A 20,286-nucleotide genomic window follows, 5' to 3' on the forward strand; every position below is an offset into this window, starting at 1 on the left:
GGGCCAAGTCCTCACGGATTTGCTTTTGGCACCACTCCAAAAGGCCTCTTAACATTTGAGGTATCTATGTGTATATAAACTCTTGATGACCAATGTGGGACTTTGTTTGCACTCCAACAATTATCACTAATACAAGGAAATTTTTAATTAATTAATAATCAATTTAAACAATAATTTTTTAATAAAAAAATTGCGATAACTAATGTTAGAAATTAATTTATAATTTAATTTGAAAATTAATTATAATTTTTTATTTATAACAAAAACTATTTTACATATCAAAGATTTTTAGTTTATAAATTTGTATCTAAATTAATCACTATAAATAATTTATTTAAGTTTATCAAATATCATCATGGTCGAAAATAATGTTTAAACTTAGATAAATAATATTTGTATTAATATCTAAAGTAAATATAATTCAAAACTTAACAAGAGTAAAAGCCTAGCTCACTGAACATTCAAGTTGAAAATTGCCGTTTTAGGGTAGTACATATTTTCTTTTCCTATAGACATATAATTAACTAGTATTTCAAAGTTTTATATCACACTGTTATGAATGGTGAAAGTGTATGAAGCTTTTGTGTTTTAATATAAGCGTGTTTTAAAGTTTGTATTATATTTAAACTTTAATTTATTTAATGTACTTAAGCTGTGTAAGTGATGTATAGTGTTAGTTTTGTATTTGGATGGAGGAAAATGGTTGTGTTAAGGGGAATGGAAGAATAGTAACTTTAAGTATTTAAATAATAAACAATTTTGCATTATAAGAATAATAAGACGACATAGTGAAAAAAATAAGGGAAAAATGATGAAGAGAAATATATTTTGATTTTTTTTTTACAAAAAGTTAATTGGAATAACTCTTTACTAATATACAAAAATTACGAGAAGATTTTGAATTATTTAACAATCAAATAGGCTTAATCGTTAATTTAATTTCCACTTTGGTAAGAAATTTCAAGTTGGTTCTCATTCTTGGAAAAAAAATAAATTATTTTCTAAAATTTGAAAGAAGTGTCACAATTAAATTATTTAAGAAAAATATATATTAATGGAGTCAATATATGGTTTTTAATTTTCGTTTTTTGCAAATTTTTTTATCATTGATACAAAACAATATCACGTATTAGTACTAATATTAATGTTAAGTATCATTGTCTTATTTAAATCTAGTTCTTTTATTTATTTATATATATATATATATATATATATAATTTATTCTAGTCTTAATATTTTTTAAAATAAAATAATATTCTCCTTCCAAATTGAGATTTGTATAAATGTTATAATAATAACATTCTAGCATATTACATTATTATATATTATTAATCTATATTCTTTTATAAGATTAAAAATAGTTAAGTATACATATTTTTACTAAACAAAAATAAGTATTTAAAACCAATATATTATTAAACCATGTTCTTTTATAAAAATAAATTAATTAATACCATTTATATAAATAATAAATTTGGTCTTGTTTTAATTTGGAACCAAATTTATTATTGATATAAATATTGTAATAATATTTATATTAAAATTTAAGGATAAAAGTCATTATTAACAAAACATGAGTTAATAATATACACTAATCTAATACGATAAAAAATCATTTTCAATAAAAAAGTATCAATATAATATTTATATAAATAATAAATTTGTTTTCAATTTAAAGATGAATAATATCATTTTATTTTGAAAAAAAAAATGGAACTAAATTAAATTAAAGAGCTATAAAGATTAAATTGAAAAAAAAGAAACAACTATAAGACATTAGCAGTGATGTGTGACATTCTCCTTTGACATGCTAACAGTGTCAAATGTTTTGAAAAGTAATAATAAAAAATTTTCAATTTTTTTTTGAAAGAATTAAAATTAAAAAGTTAAGAAAAAGCATATAACATATTGTTAATGTCATTAATTATATATATATTTTTTAAAAAACCGACATTTTTTCAAAAATTCCAATACAATTGAAAAGTTTTCAAAAACAAAAACTAACTTAAAATTTTCCGACTAAAATGAAAATGATTAAAATTTAGAAATAATATTCAAAATACAAAATTAAAGATCATATAGAAAACAAATTCTTAAAAACTTTGAAAGACAAAAAAAACACATTCATCTTATCATTTGTTAATTTTACTAATTAAATCATTTTTTTAATTTATCACATTCATCTCATCATTGATTAATTTTTAATTTTTCTGATCTTTCTTTTCATTTTTCTTCAAATTTTACTTTCTCTTAAATGCAAAGAACACAATTTTCACATTTATTTCCAGTCAAACTCCACTCAAAACAAGAAACACATGCACATCTTTTTAAGAGAAAGACTTACACTTAAATGAGGGTTTTAGAGAAATGTAATTTTTATTTAAATAATGATACTTATTTAAAATAATATTTCTCAAATATGGTTTCTTATTTCAAAGAACATGTTTACGATCTGTCTAAGTCATTTTGAATGTTCTAATAAATAGTGTTATGTATTAAGTTATGGGACATTCAATTTTTTTTTTCTGATAATCTTAGTCATATGAAGTTATTAAATGCTAAAAAACTTACGGAGGTTCGTGCTATTTATTTAGAGGTAAAAAAGTCAATAAAATTTAATGTGCATAAAATTATCTTCTCATATGAAATTAATAAAATAATGGATTAAATATGTTTTTAGTCCCTATATTTTGGGGCAGTTTTGGTTTTAGTCTATTTTCAAATTATGATATAATTTAGTCCTTCAACTTTAGAAAACTCTTGGTTTTAATTTTTTTTACCAATTTTTTTAAGAATTTTTTAAAGTTGAAGGACTAAATTATACCATAGTTTGAAAATAGACTAAAATCAAACTAAAAACATATTTAACCCTAAAATAATTGTTATAAACACAATTTTTTTATATTAGTTCAAATTTAATATAATATTTTGAAAGTTAAGAATTCTTATAATTATTTATACAATTAAATATATTTGTAATAGCAAAATTTGAATTTGTACCTATTTTAAATATTAATATATTTATATTTAAAATATTAAAAATAAATGGTATAGTCTTTTTAATCTCATATCTTAAATGTATTTACGTGATAACCAATGTTTCGGATAAATATTTGTGAGAATAACCAATTTAAATATCACCTAAAATATTGATTGAAATGAAAACAAAATTAATACATCTAAGTTAGTAGAATTATATTTATTTTTAAAATTTATAGACAAAACTATATGTCACGTGAACAAATTTTAATATTATATTAAAGTTTAGAAACTAAAAATGTATTTAATTCTTGTAAATTTTTACTCATTCTACCATCTTGGTTTTTATTTTTAAACTTTCCTTATTATCTTTTATTGCTATAAATGATTATATTTTATCAGAAAAACCTATAATTTTACAAGTATTGGATGAAGGTGGGAGAATTACAAAGACAAAGAGAAAAATGTTTCTACTAAATATAGTTCATGATATTATTTATATCAATTACAACATTTAAAACCTCATAATTATTTTATAAATGCACCAAAACATTAAAAAACGAATAGTATCTACACTTTATAAATTCACTAAAATAATTGTACACTTTATATATAACTATGTATAAAGATAATATAGTTTTTTTTTTTTGGTTTTTTGGTATTTCTAAATTTTTAATTTATTATTAATTAATTGTTAATTTGATTATGGTATATATATTATCTTTATTTTATATATATTTTTTTTAGTATTTTATTATTATTTATTTGTATTTTGGAATTACTTATATTTTTTTATTATAAATAAAGGATCTTATAGATATATTCAATCGCACAAGGAAGATTAATCTTATACATAGCTTTTACTATATTCAACATATATCTTTTTGAAAAAAAAAAAGTCATTGCCTTTGTCACTACACCCACCGCTGCCAGCGGCAACACTATCTACCGCTGTCGGCGGCAACACTATCTATCACTGTCGGAGTGTCATTGTCTACTGTTGTCATCTATTAGAACCACTATCGAAGTTTTAGTTTCGATCGCCGATCACATGATTTTGATTGTCTCAGCCAGGTGACCACCATGCCATCAATGACGCCTTCATTGGAGCTCCTACACGCTCTCAACGACTTTTGAAATTGTGAATTTGCTCCATTTTTTGTCGTGCATGGTGGCATGTCTAGTAGCAATTTAGATCCTCGAGGTCGCTCATTTTCATGTTTCAAGTTCATCTTGTGTGTTCGCACGTCCCGTCTCCTCTCAGGTAGGTATTCAGAGCACCGAGATTGCTCTTTTTCCTTTTTCAGCTGCCTTGATTAGAGAATCTTGGATTTTTATGGTTTTTCTCTCCTATTCATCAACGACTTCTTGTACTGTCATTTCTTATTACCTTCCTTTTGTCACCATTGTGTTTCACCTAGGGATGACAACGGGTCGAGTCGGGCACGGATAATGTGATACCTGAACCCGACCGACGTAAAAAACTATACCTGTACACCCCTCCCCCTCCCCCGCTACCCACTGGATACCCGCATAAAACAAAAATCGCAGGTTTTTTTCCAACCCGCAGATACCCGTTTTAACCCAATAATATTTAAAAAAATAATATTTTACTAATTGTTTACTTCAAAATGGGTAGATCCAAACCTTTTTTTTTTTGTTTTCTTTCATAACCTTCAAGATGGGCCAAGCCCAAACCCTTCTTTAGGGTTTCTTTCTCAAGTTCAGAGTAGTCGTCATTTTTCTCCCCACCTGGTGCATTCGAACAATAACCCTCACATTGCACATCCTTTTGTGTCGTCAACTTCCGCTTCGCGATGGACTTGCACGCGAAATCCTTGTTCATCCCCTTTTGCACGCACAGAAACGTCGTCTCGAATTTCCCCTGCCCCAACTTCCTCCCAAAGCTGAAGAAGTCCTTCATGTTCTCTGTTTTTTGACCTAGCACGGACTCGACTTGTAGTCTAATACTGGACAACTGTTTCATGTTCGTGGGTTTCTTAGCCTTGTCATCGGAAGTCGACTCGGTGTGGCTCGACGTCGGCTTCTCGTGGTCCAGCGGCTGGGAATTTTGACTGACTCGAGCGACGTGTTTTGCACCCACTCGGAGGATTCACAAGTTTTGAAGGCGCAAGTTCTAAGGCTTTCTGGGTGTTCGATTCCAGAGTCGAGGTTTTGGTCTCAGGGGAAGGAGGCGGAAGGCGAGACTCCCAAATCTTTTTCTCTCTAAAAGACGAAACAGAAACGAAAATGGGAAGGAAACTTCGAAGATCTAGCACCTCACCGCTTCTAAGCTGCCACTACCTTCAAGCTTTTGGCTTTAGTGTGATGAAGGAGAAAGAGAAAGGACAGAAAAAGCCATTGAGGGTGACCCTTCAAAAGAAAACCTAGGATTTTCTCTATTGTGATGACAATGCGAATGTAGGAGAAAAAAATATTAAGATTTAGGGTTACAACAACTTAGAAAATAATTTAAAGGACAAAGGGTAAAATTGAAATTTCATTTTCCAGACAGGTCGCGGGTACCCGTGGGTACAGATAGTGTGACATCCGAACTCGACCCGTTAACAAGTGGGTCTTAAAATACCCGTTATTCGTTACCCGCGAGTACCTCTTACCTGCGGGTACTAAATACCCGTAGCGGATTTTATTCACCGATACCCGCGGGTACAGGTTTTTATGCCATCCCTAGTTTCACCTGTCCACATATGCTTTTTCTTCCATGGAAAATATGGTTTTTGTTAGTTTATTCATAGCCTTGTGGCTCTCCAAAAATGACATCTTTATCCACTGAATGTCAACAATGCATTTCTCAACGAAGATTTGGAAGAAGATATTTACATGGAGCAACCTCCCAAAATTGTTACTTAGGGGAATCTTTTGGGTTGATATTTCATCTTCAATGTCGTCTTGCAAACCATTAGTAATATGGTGTCACTCGAGCACAGAAGCAAATATTTTCACATGGATTATATAAGTAACAAGTTTAGTACATAGGATTTGTATGCACTAGCTTGAGGAGAGTGTTAGATATATTATCTTTATTTTTTATTTATATTTTATCTTTAGTTAGCTTGTTATTATTTCTTATTTGTATTTTGGGCTTAGACAATATTTCTTTTATTATAAATAGAGAACTCAATGTGTATATTCAATACAAGGAAAATTAATCCCATAAATAGTTGATGAACGTTTGACAAGTGTACCAATCATTATTGTAGTAACAAAATATCGTCCTTTGGGTTGAATGAGTTGAGTACTAGATTACCAATTCACGTAATTTTGAGCAAAAGAAAATCAAGTGAAATAATGAACATAAACAAATTATGATAATTCAATTAATATAAACAATGTTACAAAATTGATTTTCAAACTTTTTCAGCCCTTTTCAATTGATGTGCGAATTATAATTATCCATTTGAGTTTATTAAGAGTTTGTTTACCCCTAATTCCTTAGACAGGAAAAAATATCCGTTGAATTATAACTCCCAATCTCTTAGGTCAGTTACAAAATTCAATAAAATCATGAAGAACAATTATTATCTCAATCGCAAACTAATTAGTTATGCCCAATTTTTCAATTGTGACAACATCTAATCTGTTCTGATTATAATCACAAACAATTCTCAATTTCTCAATTGTGAAATTGCTCATAAAATAGACATTAGAACATAAAATGGTTGTGCACTTCTTTGATTTCAGTTTCACACTCCTAAAGTAAATCCACAAGAAAGTTGTATAAAAACCCACAACTCAATTGTTGAACTTGTTGGTTTACAATTTGTTTCTCTTAAGACAAATCCACAGGTTGTGGAAACTTTCAAAGCTTAGTTATGGAACTCTTTGGTTTCAACTCTACATTTTGGAGCAAAATCCACATGTTATGAAAATGTGACACCCGGACACTAACGAGGGTGGGGAGAAACACAAACAAAGAGTGACTCCTCGCAGGCTTCAAGTGGAAAGGGAAGTTGAAAGAATCGAATATACGCCGGAATGAGAGGGATCTAGAGACTGTATATGTATGAGACTATACAGTTGAAGGATAGCTTAAAGGAATTGATTTAGCTACTCATATCAACAAAATGCATTTGCTTTTTGGTAGCCTAACTCATAAGAACTTCATGGTTAAAAATGCTTAACTTGAAGTAAATTAGGGATGGATGACTTTCTAAAAAGTTTTCCGAAAAACATTCACAACTTAATTGTGAATTTAACACTTAAAAATGTTACTCTACAAGAAAAACACAAAATCGACATATATAATCCAAAACAAAGATAATACATGATAAAATCATTTAATTGATACAATTATATATACAAATGTACCTTAAACTAAAATATGAATGTAATTATCTTTTATTCACGTTTTTACTATATATTCAACATAACTAAACAAATGCTATGCATATTTGTGAAATTTTGAACTTTTGAGATTAAGTACTGCATACAATATATTTTTAATGTTTTTTTTCTCAAATAAACTTATCTTAAGTGTTATTATGAATTTTAACATCTTAATTCTCAATTATATATTATGCTTTTTATTATTTTAATAAAAACTATTTTATTTTATGCTTTTGATAAAGTTATCAAATATCCAGTTTTAATAATAAAAAATCTTATTACAATAGTAATTCAATGTTTATAATTTAATGGATGTGGTAATTAATTAAGATTGTGAGGATTTCTTTATTGAAGACAAATATGTAAGATGTATAAAAATATGTTCAATTTTTGAATTTGAATTCAAAAGAAAGAAAAAAATATTTGAGTATAAAAAAGGATTCATTCCGGTATATATTAGTACTACTATTAGTGAAACAAACTCCAAGACATACTTAATAATAGCATCCTACAACACAAAAAAGGACGAACGACTCGTAAAGAGGTACGATACATTATGAGGTTGGTAAAGATTATATTTGTATTATATTTATTATTTATTAAGTCGTTGTTTTAAATTAATTACAATCCTATTTATTTTAAAAGGAACCTTTTCCTTACTATTAAAGAAACTCTTTAATGGTATAAACCTGAATATATAAGAATTCAGCTCACGTTTATTCTTATAAATACTTCAACTTGGCATATACGTATGTATTATACATCACTTTTATCTAAATTTTTTCACTGAATTTAGCACCAGAGTTCCACTTTCACCATAGCATGTGCAGTTCATGCTGAACACCAACAGGGTCCAGATTCATTATCTCATTATTTTGAAAATGATCACAATATATAATTTGGGAGAGTTAATTTTATGAAAATAAATAAAAATACCTGTTTTTAGCATTCTTTTAATAACACCACATAGCAGACAAAAACAACTAAAAATAGGATAATGTTTTTTGTATTAACGACTAAGAAAAGACACACTTAAGTATCGTTGTTCGGTTTCCCAACCATGTGTCAAGGAAGAGAAGCAAAGAGAGAAAGACGTTGGAAACGTGTAAGAGAGTGAGCCCGGTGAAAGCAGAAAGGAACACGCAGCCTCAAGTGTTGTGAACGTGTCTTGCATGCAAATTGGTCACATATGTGTCACTCATCTCCTACGTGATCGGGTACTTGGAAAGAGTCTCTAGTATAATAATAATAATAATCTGTCAAAAGAAACAAACACCAGTTTTATTAGCTAACATTGAAAGATGACACAAGTTGTTAAGCCACATGAACCCAAGACACAGGCGTTTACACTTGCGAGTGGTCATACCATACCAGCTGTTGGATTGGGGACATGGAAGTCTGGTTCAGAGGCAGCCAATTCTGTGTTCACTGCTATTATTGATGTACTTACACTGCCCTGCTTTCACTCTTATGTTTGTTTATCTATTTTCTGGGACATTGGTTTTTTTGTTTTGGGGTGTCATCATTGTACATTGATGAATGAATGAATAAAGCTTTAGGGTATGTTGCACTTTTAACATACTATAAAAAAAAGCAGAATTTTGTGGAACAAATTTCAGATTTTAAGAGCATTTCTTAACTTCAGAGTTTTTACATCTCTTTAAGGATCTCCAGTTTCTGACTTTATTGTACTTGGATAATGCTTTTTTTACCCCCCACATTAAGAAGTCCAAAAGAAACAAAAAGATTTACTTTTGGAAAGATTAAAAACAACTTTTTGTCTATTTGGGATACTAGAAAAACATTTAACAAGAAAATGAAAACCAAGTTTGTTTTTGTCTTTTTGTGGAGCTGTGTCTGATATGATACAACTCTGGCTGCAGGCTGGTTACAGACACATAGACACTGCTTCGCAGTATGGAGTTCAAAAAGAAGTATGATTGTGTTTCCTAGTAGTTTATCTTGATTTAAATCACCATATTAGTCATACTTGTTCAAATTATGTATCAACTTATAGGTTGGACAAGCACTCCAAGCAGCCATGAAAGCAGGAGTGGAAAGGAAGGATCTATTTGTCAGCTCCAAACTATGGTAATATAATCAAATAGATGTAGGTCATGCAAATACAAAATCTTTGGCTGATCCTTCTAAATTCATTTGAGTAATGTTATCTAAACATTTTAAAGAAACTCTTATGGTGAATTTTTATACCTACTAGGTGCACCGACTTGACCCCTGAGAGGGTTAGACCTGCTCTCAACAATACCCTTCAAGAACTCCAACTTGACTACCTTGATCTTTACTTGGTAATGAGTTTCTATCATGTCTGAAATATATGTTTTTTTTGTACCTTTTTCTTCCATTCATGATGCACGTGGTTTGGTATCTGAAATAGAAGACAGACTCTAATGTATAAATTGCAGCAGATTCATTGGCCATTTCGTCTAAAAGATGGGGCCAGCAGACCCCCAGGACCAGGAGATGTTTTAGAGTTTGACATGGAAGGGGTGTGGAGAGAAATGGAGAAGCTTGTGGAGGAAAAGCTTGTCAGAGACATTGGAATCTGCAATTTCACTCTAGCAAAGCTTGAAAAGCTGCTGAGCATTGCTCAAATAAAGCCTTCTGTCTGCCAGGTGAACTCATATAAGTACAGATTTTTTTGTTACTTCAATTTCTGTTATCCGGAATGAACAATGAACAATCTCAAAGGTTGAGTATTGCATTGGATAATGGTACAACACCACCACCACCACCACCTCCTTTTTTCTGAACTTGTATGTTTGCTATTTTGTTATAGATGGAAATGCATCCTGGATGGAGAAATGATAAGATGCTTGCCGTTTGCAAGAAGAATGACATCCATGTCACTGTAATCAGCACTTTGCTAGTTTAATTTTGTTCTTTTTGGTTTTTGATTTTTATGACAAAGGGTCATGATTCAAATGAAAAATTTGACTGTTGTAGGCTTACTCTCCACTGGGTTCATCAGACAGTGGGAGGAATCTGACCAAAGATCAAACGGTTGATAGGATAGCTAACAAATCTCACAAGAACCCAGGGCAGGTGCTGGTGAAGTGGGCCATCCAGAGAGGGACAAGTGTCATCCCCAAATCAGTCAAGCCAGATAGGATCATGGAGAATGTCAGTGTCTTCAATTGGGAACTTCCAGCAAAAGATTTTAAGGCCCTTAGCAGCATGCAGGAGCAGGTAGGCACTCAACATTTGTTTTTTGACATTATTTGGTCTTTCATGTTAGTCTTATAGCAAAAAAATCATACACCTTATCTTTTACTTCACACATTCATTCACTCTATCCTATAACTGTGTTTCTTTTCTTTCCTTGGTTACTGATACATTGCAGAGAAGAGTTCTGGACGGTGAACCGCTCTTTGTGAACAAGAGCGATGGTCCATTTAAGAGTGCGGCGGATTTATGGGACCATGAAGATTAGTCTACACATCCACCAACCCTCTCTTTTCCAATGCACTTTGTAGGATTAGATTTAACGTAATGTAATACTTGTTCTTATAAAGGGTAAGGCTTCAGGTCATTCACATTGATATTAGGTGCATACCCTCTATCTGCAGCTTTTTTTTTTTCTATGAAATGCTATAGTTACTTCACTATTAGCTTATAAAGATTAGCATCAACTATGATTGCGATCGTATAAATAAAGTTAGGAGTAGTAAGTGTTTGTTTTATTAACCTTAATTACAAAAATCCTTAGGATTTTACTATGTAATTTGTCTTATTAGGTGATCTGTGTTCAGTCAAGGATGATGTCAATTTATATTCAGAACTAACTTGCTTTTGTATGTGATTTTATCCACTGAAAGGTTTTTTCAGAGTCTAAAATCTGTTATTGGACAAAATTTGTAAGAGAAAGCTAAATTTATGAGACTTTGATGAAACCACTGCAACCAACAAGAACAGTTACTGATGCATTAACCAAGGGCATTAAACACTTCCTATTCAATGCAAGCAATGAAACCAGGGTGTTCCAATGGTTCATTATTATACCTTTAAAAGTCGGGGGCACTTTTCCAATTGTTCCTAGTGGTAGAGAATTTGAAGTAGAACAAAAGTAGTAATAAATGCAGAGTTTGAAGTTATGATTCTGAAAAGTGACAGATTATAGATAAGAAAGGAACCTTGTTTCCTCCGGATGGTCAAAGGGCAATAATTTAGACTCTTTAGTGGGCATGATATACTAAAGGAATCAACATACCTTAATTTACGTAGCATATAAATAAATAAATGAGGTTCCTCAGTTTTTTCTTTAATTCTTGAGACCAAACAATTGTCATGGAACTGGTCATACCATGAGCTAAAAACAATCTGCAGACCATTTTGCAGATATTAAGAGACAGAATATGGAACCTAGACAACTTCCATTTGAGTTTATACGTCAGAAGTCACTCTTCACAATGCAAATTCAATTTATAAAATGAAGAAGACAAATCTTTCCATTGGTGACAGTCATAATGGTATGTAATTTACTAGATGGTCACCCTGACAATGTTTTGAGAAGGCACAACCATTACATCTTTTACATCTTGAGGTAGTCATGCAGTTTGGTATCTTTTTAAAGACCGAGTGAAATGAACATTTTTGAACATAGATTTTCATACAAAGCTCATCATAAATTTTTCATATGATCCTAAAATATTCGTTTTGTTCCTCCTAATCATACATCAACTTCTTTGAAGGCCCTTCATTAGTGAGCTTCAACGTGGTGAATAGTACTTGGACGATTGCCGTTTACTCATACCCCTGGCAAGGCGTGGAAGTTTTGACAAAGAGTTGGCTCTCGAATACCCTCCAAGAGCTTTCCATTCCTCATCTATTTCCAACCCAACCTTGCCATCCACTGTATCAGTGTCTTCATTTCTAGTGGTTTTAGAGTGATGCAAGTTCTTGCTGCTCTTTCTATTTTGTCTACTCATATGGGATTGTGAATTGGATTGAACAGGGTGTTCATTCAGAAACAAACATATGGCAGCACAATCATCAACCTTGGAACCAGGATATTTGTATCTCCAAGCTTTTACAGCACGCTTTACTAACAACTTGGCTGCAATGGACCTCCTTGGTGCTGAAGCAACTATGCTTATTACTTCATGGTTAGTGAGCACATCCCATATCTGTGTAGAAAACAAAAAATATAAAATTTTGATCATTCCAATGGATGTTTGTAAAAGTAATTCATTGCTTCCATGATTTGACTAAATACTAGCATAGGTTAAACTGTTACTTAGGCCCTACAGCTGTCCACATTTCAAGGTTTAGTCTCTTTATGAGAAAACCATAAGTTGTAGTTCCTTAATAGTTTTTTGTGGCGATTTACCACTGCCAGAAAGAAAGTATTATCTGATGTTAACAATAGAGACCGATAATTAACTTTTATATATGTGAAGGGACTAAAATTTTCAATTTTCTCTTATAAGGATTAAACTATAAATGGGAAAAATCATAAAAATGAAGTGAACAGGTTAACCTATTTGAATTGGGAAAATATATGAAGCGAGAGAAACAACAACCAGTAATATATAATAGAACTTGGAATTTGAGATAAATTATACTAAGGTGACATCGTGATGTTGCTTACCCCATCAGTTGCCAAAACCACAAATTGATCTTGTGGGGTAATTTTTCTGTAAAATACATCAGGAACTGATATGAGGCCATAATCTTTGAGGCAAAAGTCCCCAAAGGCTCTTGACATGGCCAGTCCAGGGCAGTCATCATCAGGCATCCATATTCTGTACACATCTGGTTCTTCTTCTGCTGCAAACACTCTTCCTTCACAATTAACGATTCTAGAGGTTTCACCTGAGAGAAATTGAAGAAAATATGGTTTAAACTCAAGATTTTATGGTCTATTAAGACTTGGAAATTGAGGGAAAATCCTAGACCTACTTGGAATTTCTGGTTTCAAGTCAACAGTGAGTTGAACAGCAACGAGTTGGTCCCTGTCCCTTGTGCAAAGAACTGCACGAGAATCACCCAAATTGCCAACTATCAGCTGGTCACCCTGAAGTTTAGGTGGGAAAGTGATGGATATAGTTATTTCCATAATTTAAAAGTGTTTGACTAGTAGGGAATGCTATTGTGAACAAGTAGTTATACCTGTTTAATTAAAGTCACAGCGGTGCAACCACTGCAATAGCTGTCAGTGTTAATTTCCCGAGCAAGGTGCTCATCCATCTCATCAAAGGATTTCAGAAAGCATCCCTCCCACGAAGCAAGGGACATCTGGTTACTGTCATCGTAGCCATCATCAAAACTACCAGTTTCTGCATCATTGGCATCATAAAACTTTATTGTCTTCTGTTGTGAAACTTCGATTGCTGCAGACAGTTTTGAGGGCAGATTGTCACGAATAAATTGTGAAACCTTGTGGCCTAGAGGACCATGACCATCGAACACACCACAAAAAATTACATCCTTTTCTCCTGCGAAGTCCTATAAATGTTCCATATCAAATCTTAGTTCAAGCCACATGTCTTATCTATTAAAAGCACCATGCTGTGATAAAGGCAATAATAGGATAGAGACATGGATAACTCAATTCTTTCATTATTAACCATAAAACCAAAGAAAACAATCAAGTACTGAAATGACCATTAAAATGGAATCTTGGTAGCAATTCCCCAAACACAAGGGGAAGAACAAATGCAACTGTAAAAGTGCTTGCAGGTTGCTTTTCAACCGTTTATCTTCTTCTTCATAGACCATCTTAATATTTGGCTTATGAAAAAAACATCGAGAATGGTTAAAATTGAGTTACTTCTAAATCATGGCAATTACCACCAAACAGAGAAACCAGAGACACTCAGGAATTACCAAAAAGCATAGAAACTAAAGGGTAAAGCTATGAAGCACAAAGTGCAGACAGGGATACAATTCTTATACACTTCAAATCTATATCTGGCCAGCGACAACGAATTTTCATGTTTTTGGTTCAATAAAAAGTGGAGGAGAAGGAGGAGACATAGAACGTGGGTAATAAAGGAAAGTTAAGACATATAAAACTATATGAATAACATGAAAAAACAAAAGGGAGCAAAAATGTTGAACAAAAATAACACAACTGAAGAACAGGTTATTACTAACACATTAAACAACTTTCTAATGAGAATCTTATCCTTTAAATTCACCAAAAGTCGATGATTAATGAAATGAAACAAAAGCTCGCGGCGAAAGAGACAAGTACTATCCAGGCCGAAGGAATTGATTGAAAACTTTAATGGCAATTAAAAAAAAAAAATCAAAAGAACAAAAAGCCATCAAAATTGATGGAATAAATAGAGAAAAATAAAAATGAAAATAACTACATGGGCAATCATACCTCCCAAACTGTCATTGCATCTTGGTTCACACCTTTCTGGCCCTGTTGGGTGTGCATTGAAACAAACTTGGAAGATCCTATTAGTCTCACCAATGCTCCACCACGTTCATAAGACTCATGATTTTCATGATCACACTCATATTCTCTATCATCTATTTCGCTTTCCACCTTCCCTCGAACAGAAACTTCGTGGCTGCAACAGCCTCCCATGTTTGCAACCCAGTCACAGCAATTTCCGATGAAGAAAACAAGGGCACCCCTGAAAAATCCAGGGAATACCCAGATGATATTCAGGAGAAAAGAAGCGAGGGAGAGAAGAAAGAAGAATTTTTTTATTTTTTATTTTTGTAGAAAGATATGAAGGGTCAGAATTCAGTGTGAAGCAGAGGCGTATAAAGGTGACGGGCAAATGCATAAAACGAAGGCCAAAAATGCATGGAAGGACTTGGAAAATATACAAATGGAAGAAGGATAGAGAAAAGAGGTTGGCATGTTGAGACAAGGTTGAAACTTGAAACAATGAAATATTATATTATCGTCTGTTTCTTAGGTTGTTTTTTTTGTTGTTTGCTTTTTCTCCGTTGGCAAAAGTCAAAGTCTAACAGAGATAAAAGGAATGAAAGACTTTATTAAAAATAATTTTGGCTAAACAATAACTATATTTCAAAATATACCTAAATAAATTCTATCGACTCTAATTTGTGCCTATCAATATAAATATTCGTATATAGTCAAATAATTAAAATAAATAAATATTTTTAACTTTTAAGTAATTCTATATCATTTTTAAAGATACACGAGTTTTACAGAAGATTTTTTCTAAATAAATTCATTTTTTAAAAGATTACAAAAATAAATCTTTCTAAATTTATTATTTATATATACATATACACTCGTTTATATAAGTCAGAATTCCGCAATAGATAATGATCATTGGTACCAGAAAATCTATCTTAATCACTATTAATAGCAGATCACTATCAAAATTCGTTAGCCGAATATTTATGAAACATATTCAACTGTTTATTATTTTGTTGATAATTGTTAAGTAATATTCTTTATGTATAAACAGTCATTCATTAACAATAAGTAACACACTTTTGGTTTTTTTTTCAACAGTTAATGATAATTACTTTAAGTAAAAGAGATAAATTATTACATTGAAAATACTTTGACAATAAATGAATCAAAGTTGATGGTGAAATGAAGTCAAATGCTGAAAAATGAATTAGCTAGACCTAAGTCAAATCTTTTGAGTTGTGTGTTTTAGTTGATTCATCGGATCTTATTAAAATTAATATATTTACTTTTTACTTTATCTGTATAAATAAATAAATAAAAAGAAAGAATAATACCAAGTTAATTTCTGATATTTTTAATATATCCGGTTAAATTTTTAAAAATTGCGTTCTTCGTAAACAATATTTCTTGATAACTCTTTTAGCTAAGAAAATTATCCCATATAAGGAAGCAATAATGTATTTTCTAAAATTAAATAAATTATTGCAGAATTTAATATATAATAAATTCTAATAAAAATCAATATCAATGTCTTAAAAGTAACAAAGAAATTTAAAAAGATTATACCGAGATGGGACAATATTTACATAAATTTAAAGCTGTATATTTTGTAAAGATAGAAAAAGAAAGGAGTAATGGTTAATTTTTAAATGACATAAAATTTCTATAGATTATAATTATTAATTCTATTAGTTTTTATCTTTAAAGGTAAAAATATTATTTACGACATATTACAAAATACGTTATAGGGGTTCAATATTAAAATATCAAAATTAAGAAGTTTTAAATGATAAATTTTAAGTAAAATATAATATTAAAAATAAATTATTAGATGAAAAGTAAAATAATGTAAAATTATTTTTATTAGATGAAAGTTCTTAATTTGTTCTAAAGTTGTAGATATCAAATTACATCAAGAGTTTAAATTCTTCCCAAAATACTAAAAGTTGTACTTTGTAAAGGCTCTCAACTAACGCTGAAAGGATGAACTCCAATTTCTTATTAATGTAGTACTGAATAATGTATTTGTGCTATATATTTAATGTATTTGTGTAATAAATATACAACGTATTTGTACAATAAATATTTTTTTTATCAGCGGGAGTGTTAGATATATTATTTTTATCTTTTCTTTATTTTTATATTTAGCTAATTTATTATTATTTTTTATTTTTATTCTGAGTTTAGTCCATATTATTTTGTATTTGTGTTCACTTTCACTTATTTATTATAAGAACGGATGGGCGAACAAGTGATCAATGCATTTATTTTCACTGATTTGAAGAGATAAGACATCATGGTAAATTAAAGTTATCCTTCCTTGAGTGAGTATTCCATATTATCCTCTCATTTTTAAAAGTATTATAAGTGAGTATTCGGTAATATAGCATTGTGCATAACAAGAACCTCACATTGGTGGTTGTGGTGAGTGATATGTAGTTTCTGTGGTGGTGTTTATTTTAGTGAGGTAAGACCATGCATGAGGGATCAATTATTCTAGATACAGAGGAGAAGATGGAACCGATTCCACTCCCATTTAAAATGACCATAATTGAATCCTACAATTGAGAATCGATTCTATTTCTTCACATTGGGCAACTGTGTGACACCAAAAACTCCTCGTTTACTCACATGTTCAGATTCTTGGTACCCAAGGCCACGGTTGAGGTGAAGTTGCAATGTGGGTGGAGGACATTGCCAACAAGTAGGTCAACACAGATCTGGGATACTATAAGCCAAGAATGCTTTTAAGCCACCACTTATGCTTGTGCTAGTTGTGACACCTGGGCACTGACGAGGGCGGGAAGTGACCGCCGGTGCAAGAGGCACGAACAAGGAGCAACTCCTAGCAGGCTTCCAGTGGAAGGGACACGTCGAAGAATCTAACATACACCGCAATGAGAGGGATCTAGAGACTGTATAGGAATGGGACTATACGGTTGAAGGATACCTTAAAGGAATTAATTTGGCTACTCATATTAACAAATGCATTTGCTTTTCGGTAACTTAACACATAAGAACTCCATGGTTAAGCGTGCTTGGCTTGAAGTAATTTAGGGATGGGTGACCTTCTGGGAATTTTTCCCACAAAGTGTGCGAGTGAGGACAAAGCACATTGGAAAGGCTCGTGTTGATTTGTGGGGACAATCAATATTCCTTGTAAGTTGCCGGGATGTTACACTAGTTGTAGTGCTGTCAAAACGGGCCGCCCGCCCGACCCGACCTGATCCACCACAGGTTGGCCACTTAGTGAGCCAATCCAATCTGGCTCATTTATTAGCGAGCCAAAAGAATTCGAACCCAACTCGACTTTTTTCACCCTCTTCTTCCAGGATTGTTATAACAGGTTACTTTGAAAATTAAAACAGTAATAGTTGGGCTAATTGATACAAAAAAAGGGTTTATCATAAGCAGAATAAGGATTTGAGTTGCAATATTTTTGGTTTTATTGAATAATTAATTCATTTCATTTCATTAAAAAAATTAAAAAAAAATAGGTGGGTTGGTGAACCAACCCGACTCACCACGAATTCAACCCGAGTGAGCTGGGCTCTTAGGAAGTTGGGTCAAAATTGGCTCGTATTAAAATTTCATTTTTTTTTTTCAACCTAGCCCAACTCGAATCCGTAGTAGGCCAAATTGATTCATAGGTTTCAATTCATTTTAACAACACTAGTTAGTTGTGCACTAGCTGTTTACTATATTAGTAGGGGAGACACCTTCAACAACTTCAAGTGTTGGCTCAAAAGAGTTCAGTAGTGATTTCTTGCTATCTTATTATGCTTTTTTTGTTTATGTTTTTTTTTCCTTTTCCTAAATAATTCCATAACTAATGTGATTATAATAATAATAAATAAATAATATTAAAGAATAATAATATATTAATTTTAACTATAAGACTAAAATAATAATCATATATTTTAATATATTAAAATATTTTTTTTTATTTTATCACATTTATAAAATCTTTCACAGACTTTATAATTATACCATAAAATCTCTTAAATTTTAAACAACACAAATTTTACCTTCAAATAGTTTCATAACACAATCATTCTCCTTCAATTCCATCTTTAAGATTATTTTAATTAATATTTATAAACAATACTAAAATTGTGTTTCTGTATTTATAAATAAATACATTTCCAATTAGCACAATAGTCTGATGACCTCATTTTACAAATCATCTACGATGATCAATAACTTTCTTACAAATGACATTAAAAAACAAACTCAAACGTGTGAGAATACCTCTAATAGAAGCAGGTAATATGACTCGAATAGCTACTGGTAAAAGTTGTTGCATTAAAACATGATAATCGTGAGACTTTAAACTAACTAACTTTAAATCTTAGAAAGAAATAAGACTACTAATATTTGATAAATAACCTTGTGGAACATTCACACTATGTAAACACTCACAAAAAAATTGTTTTTCTTTTATTGAAAGAGTGTGATAGGTTGGAGGAAGATAGGTGCGTCCTCCAATGGATTGCGAATATAACTCAGAACATATTCCGATTTCAGCTAAGTCTTCTTGTGCATTCGTTCCATCTTTTGTCTTTCCTTTTACATTTAGTAAAGTTCCCACAACATTATCATATACATTTTTTTCAATATGCATCACGTCTATATAATATCGCACATTAAGTTTATACCAATAAGAAATATTAAAGAATATTGATTCTTTTTTTTAAAATGTTTTTCTAAATAATCTTCTTTTTTATGTTTTCCGAATACAACGTCAATATATTTTACCTGCATGTATAATTTTTTTCTGTTACGAGATTTGAACACAACATCATCTTAACGACTTTCGTCAAATGTTTGTTTTAATCTACGATACGATAAGAGTGATTTCGAAGAAAATTTTTTTGGTATCATATATACTAAAAATTGTGATATATGTATTCATTAATCTTGTAAAACAATAAAGCTTTTCCATTCTAAAAAATATGGAGCCTACCAAATTATTCACTTGCTTAACAGAAGTCATTTGGATTTCAAGCTCGAAAGCTTATATACCTTCTCAACTACTCGAATGTCGATAAAATAATTATTAATAAAGGTGTACTGATATGCTGGTCTTTGAGAATATATTGTACATATATAGCAAAGCAGTGAATCTAATAATACTTTTTAAAATATTTTTATTATCTTATTAATATTTATTGCTCTGTCAGAAATGGGGTACAATGAAGTTAGTATGGGTAGACGAACAAAAATCTTTATATAAACATATTTAATTATATTTATTTTAAATTTTTAATTGATAAATTAAAATTAATTTTATTTTTATATATTAAATTATTCATTATAATTAATTATTTGAATTTAATTTGTAAGTATTAACTAATTAAGTTATTATAATACTATTATACTACATATTTGTATTAAAACAGGTTAATCTTTTTAAACAATTTTTTATTTTTTACTTTTAAGAAAAAAAAGAAAAAAAAAAGGTTGTCTTGAAGATGTTGAAAATATTAATCTAGTCCATTAAATTGTGAGAGGTTGGCAGGATGACTAACAAATTTAAATTAATTTTGATATGTCTAGTTCTATCTCACATTATTATTATCGCTTTG

The 20,286-nt window shown here is 30.8% G+C and overlaps 2 protein-coding genes across 8 annotated transcripts; one reads left to right on the forward strand and one right to left on the reverse strand.

Moving 5' to 3' along the window:
- The first annotated feature begins 8,584 nt into the window (after window positions 1–8,584).
- LOC106754917 (aldose reductase) lies at window positions 8,585–12,647 on the forward strand. Of its 7 annotated transcripts, none has more exons than XR_002667019.1 (11): window positions 8,586–8,768; window positions 9,210–9,260; window positions 9,344–9,417; window positions 9,545–9,632; window positions 9,750–9,959; window positions 10,124–10,195; window positions 10,291–10,533; window positions 10,688–10,860; window positions 11,671–11,887; window positions 12,036–12,198; window positions 12,299–12,647. XR_002667019.1 is itself a non-coding variant. In XM_022778095.1 (8 exons), exons 1-8 carry the CDS (start codon window positions 8,628–8,630, stop codon window positions 10,775–10,777), a joined length of 969 nt encoding a protein of 322 aa, XP_022633816.1. In that variant the 5' UTR covers window positions 8,586–8,627; the 3' UTR covers window positions 10,778–11,129. The 7 variants fall into 7 exon arrangements, 3 of the variants coding, with proteins under 3 accessions (XP_022633817.1, XP_022633816.1, XP_014492473.1); XR_002667018.1 differs by having other exon boundaries at window positions 11,671–11,813; XR_002667017.1 differs by lacking the exon at window positions 11,671–11,887.
- On the reverse strand, window positions 12,054–14,966 carry LOC106754897 (probable protein phosphatase 2C 65). The gene is made up of 5 exons (XM_014636966.2): window positions 14,678–14,966; window positions 13,456–13,791; window positions 13,246–13,360; window positions 12,935–13,158; window positions 12,054–12,470 (listed from the first exon to the last, which is right to left on the reverse strand). The coding sequence occupies exons 1-5, from the start codon at window positions 14,885–14,887 to the stop codon at window positions 12,054–12,056; spliced, it is 1,302 nt and encodes a 433-aa protein (XP_014492452.1). The 5' UTR covers window positions 14,888–14,966.
- Window positions 14,967–20,286: the final 5,320 nt, after the last annotated feature.

Source organism: Vigna radiata, unplaced genomic scaffold, assembly GCF_000741045.1.
Source record: "Vigna radiata var. radiata cultivar VC1973A unplaced genomic scaffold, Vradiata_ver6 scaffold_304, whole genome shotgun sequence".
Lineage (NCBI taxonomy): Eukaryota > Viridiplantae > Streptophyta > Magnoliopsida > Fabales > Fabaceae > Vigna > Vigna radiata.